Source organism: Mobula hypostoma, chromosome 22 (assembly GCF_963921235.1).
Source record: "Mobula hypostoma chromosome 22, sMobHyp1.1, whole genome shotgun sequence".
Taxonomy (NCBI): Eukaryota; Metazoa; Chordata; class Chondrichthyes; order Myliobatiformes; family Myliobatidae; genus Mobula; species Mobula hypostoma.
This window is the reverse complement of record NC_086118.1, coordinates 3211236-3233536: the sequence shown is the minus strand read 5'-3', so window position 1 is coordinate 3233536 and position 22301 is coordinate 3211236. Positions and strand designations below refer to the sequence as shown.

Sequence of the window (22301 nt, the reverse complement as noted above, 5' to 3'; positions counted from 1 at the left end):
ATTCATAGTTTTCCATAGATCCTATTGTATTTGTTTATTTTCCTGTAAATTCCTGAAAGAAAATGAATCCCAAGGTCGTATATGGTAACATATATGTACTTTAATAATAAATTTTACTTTCAAAACTCTGCAACCTCCTGCAATCCTGTACTTTGAAACCTGCATACCAGATTATAATGCAACCAGTCAGAGTGCTCTCCGCAGCACACCTGTAAAACCCGAGAGAGTCTTCGGTGACCAAGCTCAGACTCCTAATGAATATAGTTGCTGGCGTGCCTTCTGCCTGAATGTGTTGGGCCTAGGATAAATCCTGAAATGAACTTGATGCTGTTCACCCTTTCCACCACTGACCCCTTGATGAGGGTTGGTGTATGGTCTCCTGACCTTCCCTTCCTAAAGTCCACAATCAATTCCTTAGTCATGCTGATGTAGGGTGTGAGGTTATTGTTGTGATACTACTCAACCAACTGATATCTCTCCCCCTCCTCATTGCCCTCTGTGATGTTACCAACAACGGCAGTGTATATAAAAGGCCAAGTCAGAGTTAAGAAGAGAATAAGATGGAAAATTGAAGCAACAGTCAAATGAAAGCTCAGGATCACACTTGCAGACTGAATTTTGTTCTGAAAAGAGATCACCCAAGCCACTATTGATTTCTGCAGTATGGACTGATGGAGACGAGCACAGCTAGCTGATTTTGGCTTTGCAGTGTAGGCGATTAGGCCATAGGTCTTGTTTTCACTGCTTACAGTGAGTTAATACCAGGAATATGGATTCAACAGCTGCAGTGCTCTGCCAGGTAAATTTCCCACTGAGCAATTGTGCTGATTTTGCTGTCAGATACAAGATGGCACTGGTATACATCAGCAACTCTCTGCGGGCTGCAGAAAATTGTACCAGTTTTATTTTGAACTTTAACATATCACTCTGTGTTGAGCGGAGTTATTTTCCTTTGAGTTTGTTGTCCTTAAGTGATTTTGTTCTCTAGTGGGTCTTCACAGCACAGTAGTCCATAGCTCCCGAAGTCAATTCTTCTTTGGGTGCTTTCTGTGCGGTGTTTACCCACACTCTCTGTGACCGTGGCTCTGGTTTCCTCCACATATCAAAGCTATGCAGATTAACCGCTCTAAATTGTCCCTGTAATGAAGGTGAATGGTACAATCTGTAGAAACTGTAGGGGATGGGAAATTGATGGGTTCCCCTTAGCTTTCCTCAAGAGGCCGAATATCGGAGATATCAACCTTCAGACACCATTCTCCTGGATGAGAGTTCTGGATACAACAAAGCCCATGCGAGCACACTTCAGTCCAGCCGTAGTGCTGAACACGTGCTGGAGAGGGGGCAGCCGAGATCCACCAGCACATTATCTATATTGGAAGACTTTAGTTTTAGGCTGAGATTGGATAGTCTGGGTCTGTTTTCCGTACAGAGAAGGATGCTGACCTAGTTGTACAAATTTGCACGAGCCGTAGATAAGGCAGGTAGAATACTGCTCCCAAAATAGGGGTATCAATAACAAAAAGGCATAGGTTTAAAGTGGGAGGAAGATGATTTAAAGAGGGTTTGAGGAGAAACCTTTATTTGCAGAGAAAATTGTTAACATCCGGAACCTGCTGCCAGAAGAACTGCCAAAATCAGACATAATCACTGTGTTTACGAGGCACCTGAATAGAAAAGGGATAGAGGAATACAGATCTAATGCAAACAAATAGAATTGGTGTAGAAGGCTTGATCCTGGTGGGCTGAAAAGCTGCTTCTGTGCTGCAGAACTCCAGAATGAAAAGAGCCACCGTGCATGCTGTTCCAAGATTAACATCAACTTAACGGCGTGGGAAACTGAGGGCAGTGATATCCTCCCAACAAACCTACTACACAAACAACATTCACAAAATGCTGCATGAACTCAGCAGGCCAGGCAGCCGATGGAAAAGAGTACAGTCAGCGTTTCGGACCGAAACCCTTCGGTAGGACTGGAGATAAAAAGATGAGGAGTCAGAGTTAGAGGGTAGGGGGCGGGAGGGAGAAACACAAGGTGATGGATGAAACGGGGAGGGGGCAGTAAAGAGCTGGGAAGTCAATTCATGAAAGAGATACAGGGCTGGAGAAGGGGAAATCTCATATGAGAGGACAGAAGGCCATGGAAGAAGAAAAAAGGAGAAGAGCACCAGAGAGGAGTGACGGGCAGGCAAGGAGATAAGGCGAGAGAGGGAAAAGGTTGAGGGCTACCTAGACAGAATATAATCAGAATCAGTATCAGCTTTATTATCACCGGCATGTGATATGAAATTTGTTAACTTAGCAGCAGCAGTTCAACACAATACATAATATAGAAGAGAAATAAGTAAATAAATAAATAAATCATGGTATACATATATTGCAAACAACAGGAATTCTGCAGATGCTGGAAATTCAAGCAACACACATCAAAGTTGCTGGTGAACGCAGCAGGCCAGGCAGCATCTCTAGGAAGAGGTACAGTTGACGTTTCAGGCCGAGACCCTTCGTCAGGACTAACTGAAGGAAGAGTGCAGTTAGTCCTGACGAAGGGTCTCGGCCTGAAACGTCGACTGCGCCTCTTCCTATAGATGCTGCCTGGCCTGCTGCGTTCACCAGCAACTTTGATGTGTGTTGCTATACATATATTGACTAGATTAAAAACGTGTAAAGAGAAATACTGTATATTAAAAAAAGTGAGATACTGTCCAAGGGTTCAATGTCCATTTAGGAATCAGAAGGCAGAGGGGAAGAAGCTGTTCCTGATGGTAACAGTGAGAAAAGGGCATGCCCTGGGTGCTGGAGGTCCTTAGTAATGGACGCTGCCTTTCCGAGACACCACTCCCTAAAGATGTCCTGGGTACTTTGTAGGCTAGTACCCAAGATGGAGCTGACAAGATTTACAACTCTCTGCAGCTTCTTTCGGTCCTGTGCAGTAGCCCCCCATAGCAGACAGTGATACAGCCTGTCAGAATGCTCTCCACGGTGCATCTACAAAAGTTTTTGAGTGTATTTGTTGACATGCCAAATCTCTTCAAACTCCTAATGAAGTATAGTCGCTGTCTTGCCTTCTTTATAACTGCATCAATATGCTGGGACCAGGTTAGGCCTTCAGCGATCTTGACACCCAGGAACTTGAAACTGCTCACTCTCTCCACTTCTGATCCATCTATGAGGATTGGTGTGTGTTCCTTTGTCTTACCCTGTCTGAAGTCCACAATCAGCTCTTTCGTCTTACTGACATTGAGTGCCAGGTCGTTGCTGTGGCACCACTCTACTAGTTGGCATATCTCACTCCTGCACGCCCTCTCGTCACCACCTGAGATTCTACCAAGAATGGGAGTATCATCAGCAAATTTATAGATGGTATTTGAGCTATGCCTTGCCACACAGTCAGTGTATATATAGAGTAGAGCAGTGGGCTAAGCACACACCCTTGAAGGGTACCAGTGTTGATCGTTAGCGAGAAGATGTTGTCACCAATCTGCACGGATTGTGATATTCCAGTTAGGAAGTCGAGGATACAATTGCAGAAGGAGGTACAGAGGCCCAGGTTCTGTAACTTCTCAATCAGGATTGTGGGAATGATGGTATTAAATGCTGAGCTATAGTCGATGAACAGCAACCTGACATGGGTGTTTGTGTTGTCCAGGTGGTCTAAAGCTGTGTGAAGAGCCACTGAGATTGCATCTGCCATTGACCTGTTGTGATGATAGGCAAATTGCAATGGGTCCAGGTCCTTGCTGAGGCAGGAGTTCAGCCTAGTCATCACCAACCTCTCAAAGCATTTCATCACTGTCAATGTGAGTGCTACCGGGCGATAGTCATTAAGGCAGCTCACATTATTCTTAGGCACTGATATAATTGTTGCCTTTTTAAAGCACGTGGGATCTTCTGCCCATAGCAGTGAGAGGTTGAAAATGTCCTTGAATACTCCCGCTAGTTGGTTGGCACAGGTTTTCAGAGCCTTACCAGGTAGTCCATCAGGACCTTCTGCCTTGCGAGGGTTCACTCTCTTTAAAGACAGCCTAACATCAGCCTCTGAGACAGAGATCACAGGGTCATCAGATTCAGCAGGGATCTTCACAGCTGTAGTTATATTCTCCCTTTCAAAGTGTGTATTGGAGGCATTGAGTTCATCTGGTAGTAAAGCATTGCTGCCATTCATGCTACTGGGTTTCACTTTGTAGGAAGTAATGTCTTGCAAACCCTGCCAGGGTTGTCATACATCTGATGTTGCCTTCAACCTCGTTTGAAATTGTCTCTTCGCCCTTGAAATAGCCCTGCACAAATCATACCTGGTTTCCTGGTACAGGCCTGGGGCGCCAGACTTGAATGCCACAGATCTGGCCTTCAGCAGACAATGTACCTCCTAGTTCATCCATGGCTTTTGGTTTGGGAATGTACAGTAAGTCTTTGTGGGCACACACTCATCCACACAGGTTTTAATGAAGTCAGTAACAACTGCAGCACCCTCATCCAGGTTCGAAGATAAATCCCTGAATACAGTCCAGTCCTGTAGGTGCTCCTGTGCTTCCCTTGTCCAAACCTTCTTGGTCCTCACTACTGGTGCTGCGGTCTTCAGTCTCTGCCTGTTCTCAGGGAGTAGAAGTACAGCCGGGTGATCAGACTTCCCGAAGTGAAGGTGTTGTCCTCCAGCCTGAGTGTGGCCTTATCACAACAATAGAGGAGGCCATGGAGGACATGTTGGAATGGAAATGGGAAGCAGACTGAGAGACCCTGCTTTTTCTGGCAGACCGAGTGTAGGTCCTCGGCGAAGCAGTATCCCAATCCACGTCAGGTCTCACGGATACACCGGCAGCAGCGGATACAATAGATGACCTGGAAGGACTGTTTGGGGGGGGGGCGGTGTAGGGGCAGGTGTAGCACTTGTTCCGCTTGCAAGGATAAGGGCCAAGAGGGAGATGTGGGGAGGGACGAATGGACAAGGGAGTCTTGTCGGGAGCGATCCCTTTGGAAAACAGAAAGTGGAGGTAGGGAAAAATGTGTTTGGTGGTGGGATCCCATTGAAGAAGGTGGAAGTTATGGAGAATTATGCATTGGATACAGAGGTTGGTGGGATGGTAGGTCCGGACAAAAGGAATCCTAACTCTGGTGGGTTGGCGGGAGGTTGGGGTGAGGGCAGACATGCGCAAAATGGAAGAGATGCAGTTGAGGGCAGTGTTGACGGTGGGAGAAAGGAAACCCCTTTCTTTGAAAAAAGAGGACATCTCTTTCGTTCTGGAATGAAAAGCCTCATCCTGAAAGCTGATGAGGCAAAGACGGAGGAATTGAAAGAAGGGGTTGGCATTTTTATAAGTAACAGAGTGGGAGGTATAGTCCAGGTAGCCATGAGAGTCAGTGGGTTTATAATAGACATCAGTGGAGAGCTGTCTCCAGAGAGATCGAGAAAGGGGAGGGAGGTGTTGGAAATGGACCAGGTAAATTTGAGGGCAGGGTGGAAGTTGAAGGCAAACTGGATGAAATCGATGAGTTCCACATGGGTGCAGGAAGCAGCACCAGCGCAGTCATCGATGTAGCGTAGGAAAAATGTGGGGCGGTCACCAGTGTAGGCTTAGAACATAGACTGTTCCACATAGCTGACAAAACTGCAAGCATAGCTTGGACCCATATGAGTGCCCATGGATACAGCTTTTGTTTGAAGGAAGTGAGAGGAGCCAAAGGAGAAATTATTGAGATTGCGGACAAGTTCCACTCGATGGAGGAGAGTGGTGGTGGAGGGGAATTGGTTGGGTTTGGTGTCCAGAAAGAAGTGGAGAGCTTTGAGGCCTTCATAGTGGGGTATGGAGATGTATAGAGACTGAATATCCATGGTGGAAATAAGATGACTGGAATGATAAGACTCAACCTGAAAGTAGATGCGGTGGAGACAAAGGAGATGTCCTCCTTCTTCAAAGAAATGCTGCCTCCAACTACATCTCTTCCATTTCACACACATCTGCCCTCACCTCATCCTCCCTCCAACCCACCAGGGACAGGGTTCCTCACCTACCACCCCACCAGCCTCCGCATCCAGTTCTCTGTAACTTCTGCCATCTCCTGCGTTGGGCGTTTTCATGCCATACAAGGCGCAGATTGGAAGTCTGTGTGGGGCGCCACTCCTTGCACAGACACTAGAGCAATGTGTGATTAAGTGCCTTGCTCAAGGACACTAACATGCTCCCACAACTGAGGCTCGAACTAGCGACCTCTCTCTCATGGTCTGAGTCGACGTTCTCCTCTCCCATCTCCAACCCACCACCAAACACATCTTTCCCTCCCCCCACTTCTTGCTTTCCACAAGGATCGCTCCCTAAGTGACTCCCTTGTCCATTCGTCCCTCCCCTCTGATCTCTCTCCTGGCACTTATCCTTGCAACTGGAACAAGTGCTACACCTGCCCCTACACCTCCTCCCTCACTACCACTCAGGGCCCCAAACAGTCCTTCCAGGTGAGGCCACACTTCACCTGTGAGTTTGTTGGGGTCATCCAGTGCTCCCTGTGTGGCCTCCTGTATGTTGGTGAGACCCAATGTAGATTGGGAGACCGCTTCGCCAAGCACCTACACTCCGTCCACCAGAAAAAGTGGGATCTCCCAGTGACCACCCATTTTAGTTCCACTTCCCAATCCCATTCCAACATGTCCATCCACAATGAGGCCACACTTAGGTTGGAGGAGCAACATCTTATATACCATCTGGGTAGCCTCCAACTTGATGGCATGAACATTGACTTCTTGAACTTCGGGTAATGTCTCCCCTTCACCATTCCACATCACCTGATCTCCTTGCCTGCCCCTTGCCCCTGGTGCTCCTCCCCCCTTTTTCTTTCTCCCATGGCCTCACATCCTCCCCTATCAGATTCCCACTTCTCTATCCAGCCCTGTATCTCTTTCACCAATCAACTTCCCAGCTCTTTACTTCACCACACCCCCACAATTTTACCAATCACCTTGTGTTTCTTCCTTCCCTCCCCCCACCTTCTAAGTCTGACTCCTCGACTTTTTTTTCTCCAGTCCTACTGAAGGGTCTCTGCCCGAAATGTCGACTGTACTCTTTTCCATAGATGTTGCCTGGCCTGCTGAGTTCCTCCAGCATTTTGTGTGTGTTGTTTGGATTTCCCGCATCTATAGATTGTCTCTTCTTTGTGACTGGACTGCTACATAAGTATCCTGATACCTTCAGCCTCCTTGGCTCAGTTCATATATTACAGTTCTCTCTCTTTCTGTTCAGCTGCAGTGCACACCATGCCTCTGTTTGGTTACAATATCTTTGTGGTGAAAAAGACCAGCTCATTTTTGATTCCAGTTCCATGCATCATGGCATTCAATGAGGAAGATCTGATGGTGTTAAGTGAGGAAGGCAAGGTACAGTAATCTGCTGTAATGACTACATTGATATAAAGAACGTGGAATTGAAATGACATAGATACAATGTACTGTTTCCATGGCTCAAGGCAGACTAACACTGAGAATTCCTTTAGTAGTAATATATCTCTATTCATGCAAACCCCGCATCCTGTTAAATATTCAAGCTACATAACAGCTTTCCTTATGAATTTAATAGACTATTGGAATTTCACTGATAACAAAATATATCTAACTGATCCCTGGTGGGAAGATGCAATTCTTGCTCAATATGCAGCAATCCTATTAAAACAAAGCATACTGTGGGTAATATTAGACGAGATTAGTGATTAGAGATTAGTGAAGACCAGGGCATAAAATATTTCTCAGTAGAATATCCATTAGAAGCATCCATTAATGGGCAGAAATCCATTCAGTAGGAGATATCCAGCATCAAAAGTTCTCACCGAATATCCCAGACAAGTTATGGATAGGTTTAACAGCATATCCAAGAACAAGTATTCAATGTGATTAACAGTGTGCAGTGGGTGGGTGCAGATCTTTGATAAATAGCCACAATTTGCAAGGTATTATTAAATAGTACAGCATCAACATACAGTGACTTGAAGAAGTATTCAGTCCCCACAGATTTTTTTAACATTTTACTCACTCATTTTCTAAACTTAAAAGATATTGAAGTAGGATTTCCTTTAGATAATCTACAAAACATTGTGCATCATATCTGAAGGAAAATTCCAAAACCTGTCGACAATTTACCAAACATTAAAAACTAAAGTTGTGAGGCCTTGTGCAAAATGGGGTATTTATAGAACAGGGGCAAGGAAGAAGCCCTGGCTAAAAAAAAAAGGATATCCTTTCCCCGCAAGACTTCACAAAGCATCACTTAGAAGATACTGTAAAGACGTGGAAGAAGATCTTGTGGTTGGATGAGGGTAAAGTGACACTAAGTGGTATGTGTGGTGTAAGTGTCATACTGTACTTCAGCCAGGTAAAACCATACCCTGTGAAGAACTGTGCAAAAGCCTTAGGCACGCGAGATTTTTTATATAAATTTTGTTTTAGATGTTTAATTTTTGTCTTCTGCATTAATGTGTCGGTAGGAGAGAGCAAATTTTAGATTTCCAAACATGCATTTACAGAAAAAGTTCTGAATTTCATTAAAGAAAGTGACATTAAGTAACAGGCCACTTCTCAAAAATAACTTGATTACTTAAACAAAGATAACGAACAGGTGCTAATGATCAATGACATCATGACTTGAATGAACTAAACTGATTAACTGAAGCAGAAATGGGTGTGAAAAGAATCAAACTGGGCGAAGGACAACCAGACTAAAAGGCGAGGGTGTGGCAAATGTGACAGGTTAACCTTCAGATCATCAGTTCTCGTACCATGGCAAGAGTGGGCACAGCCACGAGACAAGGTGGACACCCAGCATCAGCATCAAGCAGAAATTTCGCAGCAGACAGAAGTTTCAAGATATGCTGCCCAAGTTCTTCTGAAGAAGCACGAAGGAACAGGCAAGGTAGAGAACCATGGAATCCAAGTGCAGCAGATGAGAGATACAATGCCCTTTCTAAATCAGAAGTCCAGCACTGCTATCAGCTCTGAACTCACAGAAACCACCCGAACCCAACTACTCCCCTCTACAGTCCAGAGAAGTTTTGTTAGAAGTAATCTTCATGGAAGAGTTCCTACCAAAAAGCCAAAGTGGAAGCAAAGCCAAGAGAGTCACCTACATACAAAAGCACAAATACTGGGTGCTGAATAATGGCAGCAAGTGTTCTGGACTGACGAGTCAAGATGTGAAATTGTTGACTCAAATAAGAGGCAGTTTGTCCATTGAGGAGCTGCACAGCGCTACACAGACGAGTGTCTGCAGCCAACAGTGAAGCACGGTGGAGGTTCCCTGAGCACTTCTGCACATGGCATTCGTGATCTGGTCAGAATTAACATAATTCTCAATATAAGCAGATTCTCATCCATAATGCAAAATCATCAGAGAAGGGTCTGATCAGTCCCAACTCATTCCGCAGCAGGACAATGACCCCAAATACACGGCCAAGGTCATAAAGAACTACCTTCAGCAAAAAGAAGAACAAAGAGTTCTGCGACAGATGGTATAGCCTCCGCAGTGCCCTGATCTCAACATCAATGAGGCCTGGAGAGACAGAAGCAAGCAAGACAACTAAGATCTGCAGAACTGTGGCAAGTTCTCCAGGATGCTTGGAGCTTTCTGTTAGCTTCTACCAGTAAGTTTAAACTGAAGAGGAAGTTTGTCTTTTAACAGGAAAATGACCCAAAACACACTGCCAGAGCACTCATGGAGTGGCTTTAAATGAAGAAAATTGATGTCCTTCAGTGGCCCAGTCAAATTCCGGATCTTAACCTAATCAAAATCTCTGCAACACTTCAAGATTGCCGTCCATCACCACCTCCCCAACTAACCTGACACAGCCTGAGCAATTTTGCAAGGATGAATGGGCTAATCTTGCTTCAATACATTGTGCAAAGCTAAATGAGGCTTATCCATAAAGACTACAAGCTGTAATACGTTAGAGGGGTGTTTCAACTTACTACAGGGCAAAGGGGATGAACGTTTTTGAAATGCTGACATTTCAGGTTTGAACTTTTAGTTTTTTATGCTTTACAATTTTCCGTTTGTGAAAAAGGAGCATGCGATTCACAAAGAAAAATTCCGAGTTAAATTTATCAAACTCCCTGGCTGTAATACTCATTTACAGTATGTGAACAAAGCGTTGGGGGCTGAATACTTTTACAAGACACTGTATGTGATAGCAGTGGTTTTCATTATGTGGGCCTAGAGGAACCAAGGTAGTTAGGAGATGATGTCTTTGTTTGTCACCATTACACTTATTGACTCTGAGATACTTGTGGAAGGTAGTGAAGATGAGCAGCAACTGTGGGACATCATGCAATAAGGGAACATCGCAGAAGGTGGGCTTCTGCTCAAGGGTAGCACACAGTGAAGTTACAGATTTTTCAGAAGGGGATATCAGAGCTCTTCTAGGGAGGCCTTTGCACGGACAGAACTTCTACCTCCATCCCGTGCTAGAAGTGCACAAATTAATATAATCTACAGTATCTTTATGAAAAGGTAAAGGTAAATCTTCCCCACCTTGTAATGAAAAGGATCTGTCTTCTCTCATGACTTCAGAATACTCCAAAATGCTTACAGGTAATTCTTTCTGAAGTGTAGTTATTCAGACAATGAAGGCAATCTGACAAGTTATCACACACAAACACACTTCAGCTCCATAACTAATAATAACCACACGTTCAGTCTTCAGTATCATACCTAATCAGTGAGTATAACCTCTTGTCCTCCTTCAAAATAATGCCAAAGACAGTAGATGATTCCCAATTCAACACCCCATTGGAAAGACGTTCCAGTACAGTACTGGCATCAGCTTTGATTGTAGACCTTATGTCACCAAAATGGATCTTGAAACCACAACTTACAGACTTCAGAGTTTTTTGCCAATTAGAGTGGAAACTACTGCATAGGTAAAGATTCCAAAAGAAATGCACACTACATTAATGTGTTTGTTTATGTGAATGTAAACGTTTGATCAGCCTGACCTATAGACTGTATAATCTTGTGCAGGAAAAACACCTGAGGATTCCTATGAGGGAGATTCAGATGATGCGAATGAAGCGGGCAACGGATGAATCAAGCTTTCCATTGATGGAAATAAACTATGGCTCTCCAGTCAAACCATATATGATCACTTTTGAAGTGAAAGAGGTACTGTAAGCCACAGATTAAAGTCATAATGAAATCCCATCATTCATGGAAAATTGTGACATAGTGGCTAATCACTTCGACTTCTGAGATTTGTATGCAAAGCAGACCAAGGGGATGTGAGCTGCGTGTGATTTGGCCAACTGGGAACCTATGCTTACACTTACTGCCTGAATTACCCATTGCTTCACACAGATCAGATTTGGATCTCTTCTATTTCTGCACTTTTGTCCTCAGCCCTCCAGCCTGTATGTAATTCTCTGCACCTCCAATGAAATCCCACCACCAGGCACATCTCTGACCCTGCCCCTCTCTGCTTTCTGCAAGGATTACTCTCTCCATGTACACTTGCATGCTTGTCCCTCCTGGCCAATGTCATGAACTACGTTAAGTGCTGCACTTGTACCTACATATCCTCCTTCACCAGTACTCTAAGCAGTTCTTTCAGGTGAGGCAATCCTTCACATGTGAATCCATTATGGACATTTATTACATCCGGTGCTCCTACTGTGACATCAACATTGGCAAACCCCAACCCAGACTGGAGGGGCACTCCATCTGCCTTAACAGCCAGGCTCTCCTGGTTTAATCTCACTTCTGATTCTCACACCAACATGTCTGTCCGTGGCCTCACCTACTGCCAAGGTGGAGCTAAATACAGATTAGCAGGACAGCATCTCCTATTCTTCTTGGTAGCCTCGAAACTGATGGCATGAATATCAATTTCTGTTAACCACTCTCCTCTGTCTCCTTCCCCACTTTGTTTTCCCTTATCCCACCATCCCCAGAACCTGTTCTCTTTATCCTTCCATGCCTTCTTGATCTGCCCATCAGCAACACGTTCCATCTTCCAGTTCTCCTCCTGCCCTTTGTTCCATGGTCCACTGTCCTCTCCCAACAGATTCCATTTTTGTCACTTACGCCTGTTACTCACAGTATTGCCAATCATTCCTTTGCCACGTTGGGACCAGGTGTAGGTTACACAGCACCCCAAGGCTGTTCAGTGATTCGGTAATTCATACTCATGTTATACCTCAACACTGTTCCCCATATTCCCCTACTGATAATTAATGCCAATTTGTGCTGTGAGGTCTTAATAACTGAGAACTAATTGGGCAAATGCAAAATTCACCTTACAAAATAGCAGGCTGCAGTTACGTTAGAATAGAATTCAAAATGCAGGGATGAAAGGGGATAATCTAACACAGTGCAGCATTTCATTACAAAAAACATCATGTTCAATGCTTCAGGCTCCCATATGAACAGTGGCCAAAGGGCAGGCTGCCGCAAAGCTCTGGAACCAGGAGTGTTTGAGGGATGGATATGGTGGAAACCAATATTCTGACAACTGTCTTTATTTCTTTACCCAGGCAAAGAAGATCTGCCACATGATTGGAATGATCCTGGATGACATATTGCAGACTACCTACACATGACCTACACAAGCTCACATACAAAGATGGGTTAGAAGTTCCAGTGTTGCTGCCAGGTTAATCAAAGTTTTACTGAAACACAATATGATCCATATCAATACAGGTTGATCGCCCCTTATCCGAAATTCCGAAATCCAAACTAGTTTTGAGCGCTGACATGACATCACAAAATGAATATTCTACAAGGTTCCCAAGTGACATGCAGGTCTCTGCTCACCACAGACAGTTCGGAGATGTGACCTCACATATGTAATGCATTGAAATTAATTTAAAAGCAGAAAAACACTGTATAAAGTAAAAAATGAAGATTTTGATCGTGTCTTGAAAGAGTTTTTGAATCAGCATCAGAGTGAACATATACTTTTGTAACATGGCTGATCATGAAACAAGCAAAGATCTATCACACCGAACTGGTAATTGTGAATATTCAGCAGGCTGGTTGCATAAATTTAAGAAAAGGCATTAGCATTGCAGTTTTAAAGATTTGAGGTGATGAAGTGTCTCTACTGATCACCAAGCAGCAGAGAAATTCTTTAACAAGTTTGCCAAGATCATCACTGTTGAAAATCTAACACACAGAACGGCTGCATCAGTACATATGTGTGATGAACAAGCGCAAGACAAAGATTACGTAACGGTAGCACATGAATTCCGAATTGGGAATGATAGTGATACCAAACCTGGGTGGCTGAGGTAGTGATTGCTATTAAAAAACAAGACTACCTTCAGGGCATAGGTAAAGCTGGACATGTAATATAAATGGAATTCACGTTTAGACTTGGGTCCTCTCTCCAAGCTATGTCCTCTCTTTCAGTATGTAAATATACCAAAATCCAAAATCTGAAATACTTCTGGCCCCAGTCATTTAAGATAAGGGATGTTCAACCTGTACTCCGCTGCAGACACCAGATATGATTAAACTTCCAGTTATTTAGTAAGAGATAATAAATTTGAAGTAGCCACATTTTGCCTTGTCTAGAGGTCTGCCCAAAATCACCGACAGTCAATATGGGCACAGATTCGGATCAAGTCATCCTAGGGGACTCCCATCTGTCACCTGGTGACTAATTTTGGCTGCAAACTGCACCACCTAGCACTGAGCCTGCTAACACTGTGGCAATCTCTCCATCAGTGGCGCACGGAGGAAGTCATGTGATTGGCCCTCACATGTACACATGATCCCAGTGTGAAAGCCAGAGTACAGCTTCCCATCCAACAGCCTAGTCATCACTTCACACCCAAATTCCTCTGTGTGAATAAAGGTTTTCCGGTGTTAGTTGAGAGAGGAGCTTATTTTAATGAAAAGGTTTGTTGGAAACTGGAGACAACATGAAATAAACTAAAACAACAAGTATGTAAATACACGTCTCAAAGCTACAAATGAAACAGCTATTTATCTTTTTAAATAGACCTCTTTTTATTCAATTTATTTTTTATTCATTTTTAAATATTATTCAAGTTTATATTTCCAAAATCATCTAAGTTAATATTCTGACATTGATATTACAAGGTGCTGCTTCAGAATAAAGTGATCATTGTAGTGATCTGGATAATCTGTTGGCACTGGCACTTTAAAATCAACCTAGCAGCACACTGTACAGCAGAGATAAAACGAAGCATGCTCATGTAACTTCCGCTGCTTTTCAGTCTGATTAGCAGAAATATTTAGCCTTTAATCTCCAGATGCTATTTTTCATAACACATGGCAAGATTAAGATTAAAGTGATGGAATATTGTGCAGTGTGGTGGTACCCAGGCCCAATGGGTGTCGAGGAAAAAATCAATTTAAATTATTATGTTAGGCCACTTCTAGAACCTGATCTGTTAATAATTTTATGAAATCCAGTGAAATTCCAGCTAGAAAGGGAATGCTACATAATGCTAGACAAGACCTGTAAATAACTTCAACTATAGGGCATTCAAAGGAAATTGAAATAACCTCCAACAGTATAGCCATAATTGAAAGCCTTAGCCAGGATACAAAAAATAGATGATCAAGGGTAAAATCATAAACACAAGGGATTCTGCAAATGTTGGAAATCCAGAGGAACACACACAATGCTGGAGGAAACAGCAGGTCAGGCAGCATCTATGGAAATGAATAAATAATCGACAATTTTGGCCGAGACCCTTCATCAGGACTGGAAAGGAGGGGGAAGACGCCAGAATATTTTATGTTAAAGGGTAATATTACAGAATATATCACCTCAATGAAAGTTTGATGCTCAGTGTAAAACCTGATGTTTTAGCTGGGGAACAAGTTTCCTACCCCACCACCTCTTCATTGAACGCCATAGCTTTTCTTCGGTCGTGACCTAGACAAAAAGACAATCCTGAAATGAAAGTTTCCATATACTGGAACTGAAACAGCTGGAATGTTACTGTGAATTTTTGCTTTCCTTTGCCTTGTAGCTTTGTTCCTAATGATCAAATAATGCAGTTTAGACAGGTTACTGTTTTATACCTAGAAAAATTAAATTCTATTTAAGATCATGTTTCTGTTTGTATTATTCGTGCAAGTATTCATCTACAAATGTGCACAATTCTGTTAAAGGCTACACACAATTTATCATCAAACAGATAGACATGAATTGATCTTATTTCTTACAGACTTGATATACATGAGGAGTAAAAATCTTTATGGTACTTCTCCATCTAATGTGCAATTTATAGTAACTTATAATAAATCGTATGTACAGCAGGATAGTCAATGTAACATAGAAATACAATTGTATCAGCATGAATTAATCAGTCTGATGGCCTGGTGGAAGAAGCTGTCCCGGAGCCTGTTGGTCCTGGGTTTCATACTGCGGTACCATTTCCCAGATGGTAGTATAGATTATGGTTGGGGTGACTCAGGTCCCTGATGATCCTTCAGGCCCTTTTTACACACCAGTATTTGTAAATGTCCTGAGTAGTGGGAAGTTCACACCTACAGCTGCACCAGACTGTCTGCCCCACTCTCTGCAGAGTCCTGTGACTGTGGGAAGTACAGTTCCCATACCAGGCAGTGATGCAGCCAGTCAGGATGCTCTCAATTGTGCCCCTGTACAAAGTCCTGAGGATTCGGGGGCCATAGAAAACTTCTTCAACCATCTGAGGTAAAAGAGCCACTGTTGTGTCTTTTTCACCACACAGCTGGTATGTACAGACCAACTGAGGTGTTCGGTGATGTGGATGCCGAGGAACTTGAAGCTGTTTACCCTCTCGACCCCAGATCCATTGGTGTCAATAGGGGTTAGCCTGTCTCCATTCCTCCTGTAATCCACAACCAGCTCCTTTGTTTTTGCGACATTGAGGGAGAGGTTGTTTTCCTGACACCACTGTGTCAGGGTGATGACTACTTCTCTGTAGGCTGCCTCGTTATCACTTGAGATTAGGCCGATCAGTGTAGTGTCATCAGCAAATTAAATTAGCAGTTTGGAGCTGTGGGTGGCAACACAGATGGACAGGTTTTGTTGCCATACATGGGGAAACAGAAATTTATAAAGATATAATATTTATTCCAGGCCTTGCTGTTATACTGAAAGGAGAATATAGGGAGTTAGGAAGGGAGTTGAGAAAAAGGACTGCAAAGGTAGTAATCTCGGGATTACTGCCTGTGCTACGCGACAGTGACAGTAGGAATGCAACGAGATGGAGGATAAATGCGTGGCTGAGGGATTGGAGCAGGGGGCAGGGATTCAAGTTTTTGGATCATTGGGACCTCTTTTGGCGCAGGCGTGACCTGTACAAAAAGTACGGGTTACACTTGAATCCTAGGGGGACCAATATCCTGGCAGGGAGATTTGCGAGGGCGACTGAGGTGACTTTAAACTAGAATGGTTGGGGGTTGGGAATCAAATTAAAGAGACTAGGAGAGAGGAGGTTAGTTCACAACAGGGGGATGGGAACAAGTGCAGAGAGGCAGAGGGGTGTAAAGTGAGGGTAAAAGCAAAATGTAGTAAGGTGAAAAGTAAAAGTGGCAGGCCGGCAAATCCAGGGCAAAAATCAAATAGGGCCACTTTTCAACATAATTGTATAAGGGCTAAGAGTGTTGTAAAAACAAGCCTGAAGGCTTTGTGTGTCCATGCAAGGAGCATTCGTAACAAGGTGGATGAATTAAAAGTGCAGATTGTTATTAATGAATATGATATAGTTGGTATCACAGAGACATGGCTCCAGGGTGACCAAGGATGGGAGCTCAACATTCAGGGATATTCAATATTCAGGAGGGATGGACATGAAAGAAAAGGAGGTGGGGTAGCATTGCTGGTTAGAGAGGAGATTAACGCAATAGAAAGGAAGGACATTAGCCGGGAGGATGTGGAATCGATATGGGTAGAGCTGCATAACACTAAGGGGCAGAAAACGCTGGTGGGAGTTGTGTACAGGCCACCTAACAGTAGTAGTGAGGTTGGGGATGGCATTAAACAGGAAATTAGAAATGCGTGCAATAAAGGAACAGCAGTTATAATGGGTGACTTCAATCTACATATAGATTGGGTGAACCAAATTGGTAAAGGTGCTGAGGAAGAGGATTTCTTCTTCCACGTGGGATGGTTTTTTGAACCAACATGTCAAGGAACCAACTAGAGAGCAGGCTATTCTAGACTGGGTACTGAGCAATGAGGAAGGGTTAATTAGCAATCTTGTCGTGAGAGGCCCCTTGGGTAAGAGTGACCATAATATGGTGGAACAACATACATCAAAGTTGCTGGTGAACGCAGCAGGCCAGGCAGCATCTAGAGGAAGAGGCGCGGTCGACGTTTCAGGCCGAGACCCTTCGTCCTGACGAAGGGTCTCGGCCTGAAACGTCGAAGTCCTGACGAAGGGTCTCGGCCTGAAACGTCGACTGCGCCTCTTCCTATAGATGCTGCCTGGCCTGCTGCGTTCACCAGCAACTTTGATGTATGTTGCTTGAATTTCCAGCATCTGCAGAATTGCTGTTGTTTGCGTTTAAATAATATGGTGGAATTCTTCATTAAGATGGAGAGTGACATAGTTAATTCAGAAACAAAGGTTCTGAACTTAAAGAAGGGTAAATTTGAAGATATGAGAAATTAGCTAAGATAGACTGGCAAATGACACTTAAAGGGTTGACGGTGGATATGCAATGGCAAGCATTTAAAGATCGCATGGATGAACTACAACAATTGTTCATCCCAGTTTGGCAAAAGAATAAACCAGGGAAGGTAGTGCACCCGTGGCTGACAGGGGAAATTAGGGATAGTATCAATTCCAAAGAAGAAACATACAAATTAGCCAGAAAAAGCAGCTCACCTGAGGACTGGGAGAAATTCAGAGTCCAGCAGAGGAGGACAAAGGGCTTAATTAGGAAAGGGAAAAAAGATTACGAGAGAAAACTGGCAGGGAACATAAAGACTGACTGTAAAAGCTTTTATAGATATGTGAAAAGAAAAAGATTGGTTAAGACAAATGTAGGTCCCCTACAGACAGAAACAGGTGAATTGATTATGGGAAACAAGGACATGGCAGACCAATTGAATAATTACTTTGGTTCTGTCTTCACTAAGGAGGACATAAATAATCTTCCGGAAATAATAGGGGACAGAGGGTCTAGTGAGATGGAGGAACTGAGCGAAATACATGTTAGTAGGGAAGTGGTGTTAGGTAAATTGAAGGGATTGAAGGCAGATAAATCCCCAGGGCCAGATGGTCTGCATCCTAGAGTGCTTAAGGAAGTAGCCCAAGAAATAGTGGATGCATTAGTGATAATTTTTCAAAACTCTTTAGATTCTGGACTAGTTCCTGAGGATTGGAGGGTGGCTAATGTAACCCCGCTTTTTAAAAAAGGAGGGAGAGAGAAACCGGGGAATTATAGACCGGTTAGCCTAACATCGGTGGTGGGGAAAATGCTAGAGTCAGTTATCAAAGATGTGATAACAGCACATTTGGAAAGCAGTGAAATCATCGGACAAAGTCAGCATGGATTTGTGAAAAGAAAATCATGTCTGACGAATCTCATAGAATTTTTTGAGGATGTAACTAGCAGAGTGGATAGGGGAGAACCAGTGGATGTGGTATATTTGGATTTTCAAAAGGCTTTTGACAAGGTCCCACACAGGAGATTAGTGTGCAAACTTAAAGCACACGGTATTGGGGGTAAGGTATTGATGTGGATAAAGAATTGGTTAGCAGACAGGAAGCAAAGAGTAGGAATAAACGGGACCTTTTCAGAATGGCAGGCGGTGACTAGTGGGGTACCGCAAGTGAGAATAAGAAAAGTTAAGAATGACAGCAGAATCAACGGAGCAGAAAGCTCAAGAAGGGATCGTACAGTATGGCCAAGTGATATAGGAACTGATATGGGAGGTCAGGGGAGTAATGAATTAAAAGTATTGTATATAAATGCACGGAGTATAAGAAATAAAGTGGATGAGTTGGATGCACAGTTGGAAATTGGTAAGTACGATGTTGTGGGAATAACAGAAACATGGCTTCAAGTGGACAGAGCCTGGGAAATGAATATTCAAGGGTATACGTCCTATCGAAAGGACAGACTGATGGGCAGAGGGGGTGGAGTGGCTCTGTTGGTGAGGAATGATATTCAGTCCCTTGCGAGGGGGGACATAGAATCAAGAGATGTAGAGTCACTATGGATAGAACTGAGAAATTCTAAGGGTAGAAAGACCCTGATGGGAGTTATCTACAGGCCCCCAAACAATAGTCTGGATGTAGGGTGTAAGTTGGATTAAGAGTTAAAGTTGGCGCGAAGGTAATGCTACAGTTGTTATGGGGGACTTCAACATGCAGGTGTACTGGAGGAATCAGGCTGGTACTGGACCCCAAGAAAGGGAGTTTGTGGAGTCCCTCCGAGATGGATTCTTAGAACAGCTTGTACTGGAGCCTACCAGAGAGAACACAATTCTAGATTTAGTGTTGTGCAATGAACTGGATTTGATCAGGGACCTCGAGGTAAAGGAGCCATTAGGAGGTAGTGACCATAATATGATAAGTTTTAATCTACAATTTGAGAGGGAGAAGGGAAACTCGGAAGTGTCAGTATTACAGTTGAACAAAGGGAACTATGGTGCTATGAGGGAGGAGCTGGCCAAAGTTCAATGGAACAATACCCTAGCAGGGATGACAGTGGAACAGCAATGGCAAGTGTTTCTGGGAATAATGCGGAAGGTGCAGGATCAGTTCATTCCAAAGAGGAAGAAAGACCCTAAGGGGAGTAACGGGAGGCTGTGGCTGACAAGTGAAGTAATGGACAGTATAAAAATAAAAGAGAAGAAGTATAACATAGCAAAGACAAGTGGGAAGCCAGAGGATTGGGAAACTTTTAAAGAGCAACAGAAGGTAACTAAAAAGGCAATATGTGGAGAAAAAATGAGGTACGAAGGTAAACTAGCCAAGAATATAAAGGAGGATAGTAAAAGCTTCTTTAGGTATGTGAAAAGGAAAAAAAATAGTTAAGACCAAAATTAGACTCTTGAAGACAGAAGCGGGTGAATTTATTATGGGGAACAAGGAAATGGCAGACGAGTTGAACAGGTACTTTGGATCTGTCTTCACTAGGGAAGACACAAATAATCTCCCAGATGTAATAGTGGCCAAAGGACCTAGGGTAATGGATGAATTGAAGGAAATTTATATTAGGCAGGAAATGGTGTTGGATAGGCTGTTGGGTCTGAAGGCTGATAAGTCCCCGGGACCTGATGGTCTGCATCCCAGGGTACTTAACGAGTTGGCTTTAGAAATTGTGGATGCATTGGTAATCATTTTCCAATGTTCTATAGATTCGGGATCAGTTCCTGTGGATTGGAGGGTGGCTAATGTTGTCCCTCTCTTCAAGAAGGGAGGAAGAGAGAAAACAGGGAATTATAGACCGGTTAGCCTGACATCGGTGGTGGGAAAGATGCTGGAGTCAATTATAAAAGATGAAATTACGACACATCTGGATAGTAGTAACAGGACTGGTCCGAGTCAGCATGGATTTACGAAGGGGAAATCGTGCTTGACTAACCTTCTGGAATTTTTTGAGGATGTAACTATGAAAATGGACAAGGGAGAGCCAGTAGATGTAGTGTACCTGGACTTTCAGAAAGCCTTTGATAAAGTCCCACATAGGAGATTAGTGGGCAAAATTAGGGCACATGGTATTGGGGGCAGAGTACTGACATGGATTGAAAATTGGCTGGCTGACAGAAAACAAAGAGTAGCGATTAACAGGTCCCTTTCGGAATGGCAGGCGGTGACCAGCGGGGTACTGCAGGGTTCAGAGCTCGGTCCGCAGCTGTTTACAATATATATTAATGATTTAGATGAGGGAATTAAAAGTAACATTAGCAAATTTGCCGATGACACAAAACTGGGAGGCAGTGTGAAATGTGAGGAGGATGCTATGAGAATGTAGGGTGACTTGGACAGGCTGGGTGAGTGGGCAGATGCATGGTAGATGCAGTTTAATGTGGATAAATGTGAAGTTATCCACTTTGGTGGTAAGAACGGGAAGGCAGATTATTATCTAGATGGAGTCAAGTTAGGAAAAGGGGAAGCACAACGAGATCTAGGTGTTCTTGTACATCAGTCACTGAAAGCAGGCATGCAAGTACAGCAGGCAGTGAAGAAAGCTAATGGCATGCTGGCCTTCATAACAAGGGGAATTGAGTAGAAGAGCAAAGAGGTCCTTCTGCAGCTGTACAGTGCCCTGGTGAGATCACACCTGGAGTACTGTGTGCAGTTTTGGTCTCCAAATTTGAGGAAGGACATTCTTGCTATTGAGGGAGTGCAGCGTAGGTTCACAAGGTTAAGTCCCGGGATGGCGGGACTGTCATATGTCGAAAGATTGGAGCGACTGGGCTTGTATACTCTGGAATTTAGAAGGCTGAGGGGGGATCTTATTGAAACATATAAGATTATTAAGGGATTGGACACGCTGCAGGCAGGAAGCATGTTCCCGCTGATGGGTGAGTCCAGAACCAGAGGCCACAGTTTAAGAATTAGGGGAAGGCCATTTAGAACAGAGTTGAGGAAAAACTTTTTCACCCAGAGAGTGGTGGATATATGGAATACTCTGCCTCAGAAGACTGTGGAGGCCAAGTCTCTGGATGCTTTCAAAAAAGAGTTGGATAGAGCTCTTAAAGACAGTGGAGTCGAGGGATATGGGGAGAAGGCAGGAACTGGATACTGATTGTGGATGATCAGCCATGATCACAGTGAATGGCGGTGCTGGCTCAAAGGGCCGAATGGCCTACTCCTGCACTTATTGTCTATTGGCTCAGTGCTGGGACCCCAGTTGTTTACAATATATATTAATGACTTAGACGAGGGAATTAAATGCAGCATCTCCAAGTTTGCGGATGACATGAAGCTGGGAGGCAGTGTTAGCTGTGAGGAGGATGCTAAGAGGATGCAGGGTGACTTGGATAGGTTGGGTGAGTGGGCAAATTCATGGCAGATGCAATTTAATGTGGATAAATGTGAGGTTATCCACTTTGGTGGCAAAAACAGGAAAACAGATTATTATCTGAATGGTGGCCGATTAGGAAAAGGGGAGGTGCAAAGAGACCTGGGTGTCATTATACAACAGTCATTGAAAGTGGGCATGCAGGTACAGCAGGCGGTGAAAAAGACGAATGGTGTGCTGGCATTCATAGTAAGAGGATTCGAGTACAGGAGCAGGGAGGTACTACTGCAGTTGTACAAGGCCTTGGTGAGACCACACCTGGAGTATTGTGTGCAGTTTTGGTCCCCTAATCTGAGGAAGGACATTCTTGCCATAGAGGGAGTACAA

At 43.8% G+C, this 22301-nt stretch overlaps 1 protein-coding gene across 1 annotated transcript in view; it reads left to right on the top strand.

Moving 5' to 3' along the window:
* LOC134336594 (unconventional myosin-XVB-like) overlaps positions 1–15073 on the top strand; it is a 74121-nt gene extending 59048 nt beyond the window's left edge. Inside the window, exons 16-18 of the mRNA XM_063030916.1 lie at positions 7227–7360; positions 10989–11129; positions 12497–15073. Coding sequence (XP_062886986.1) covers positions 7227–7360; positions 10989–11129; positions 12497–12562 — 341 coding nt within the window. The 3' untranslated portion in view covers positions 12563–15073. The remainder of the gene's footprint in view (positions 1–7226; positions 7361–10988; positions 11130–12496) is intronic.
* The last annotated feature ends 7228 nt before the right edge of the window (positions 15074–22301 follow it).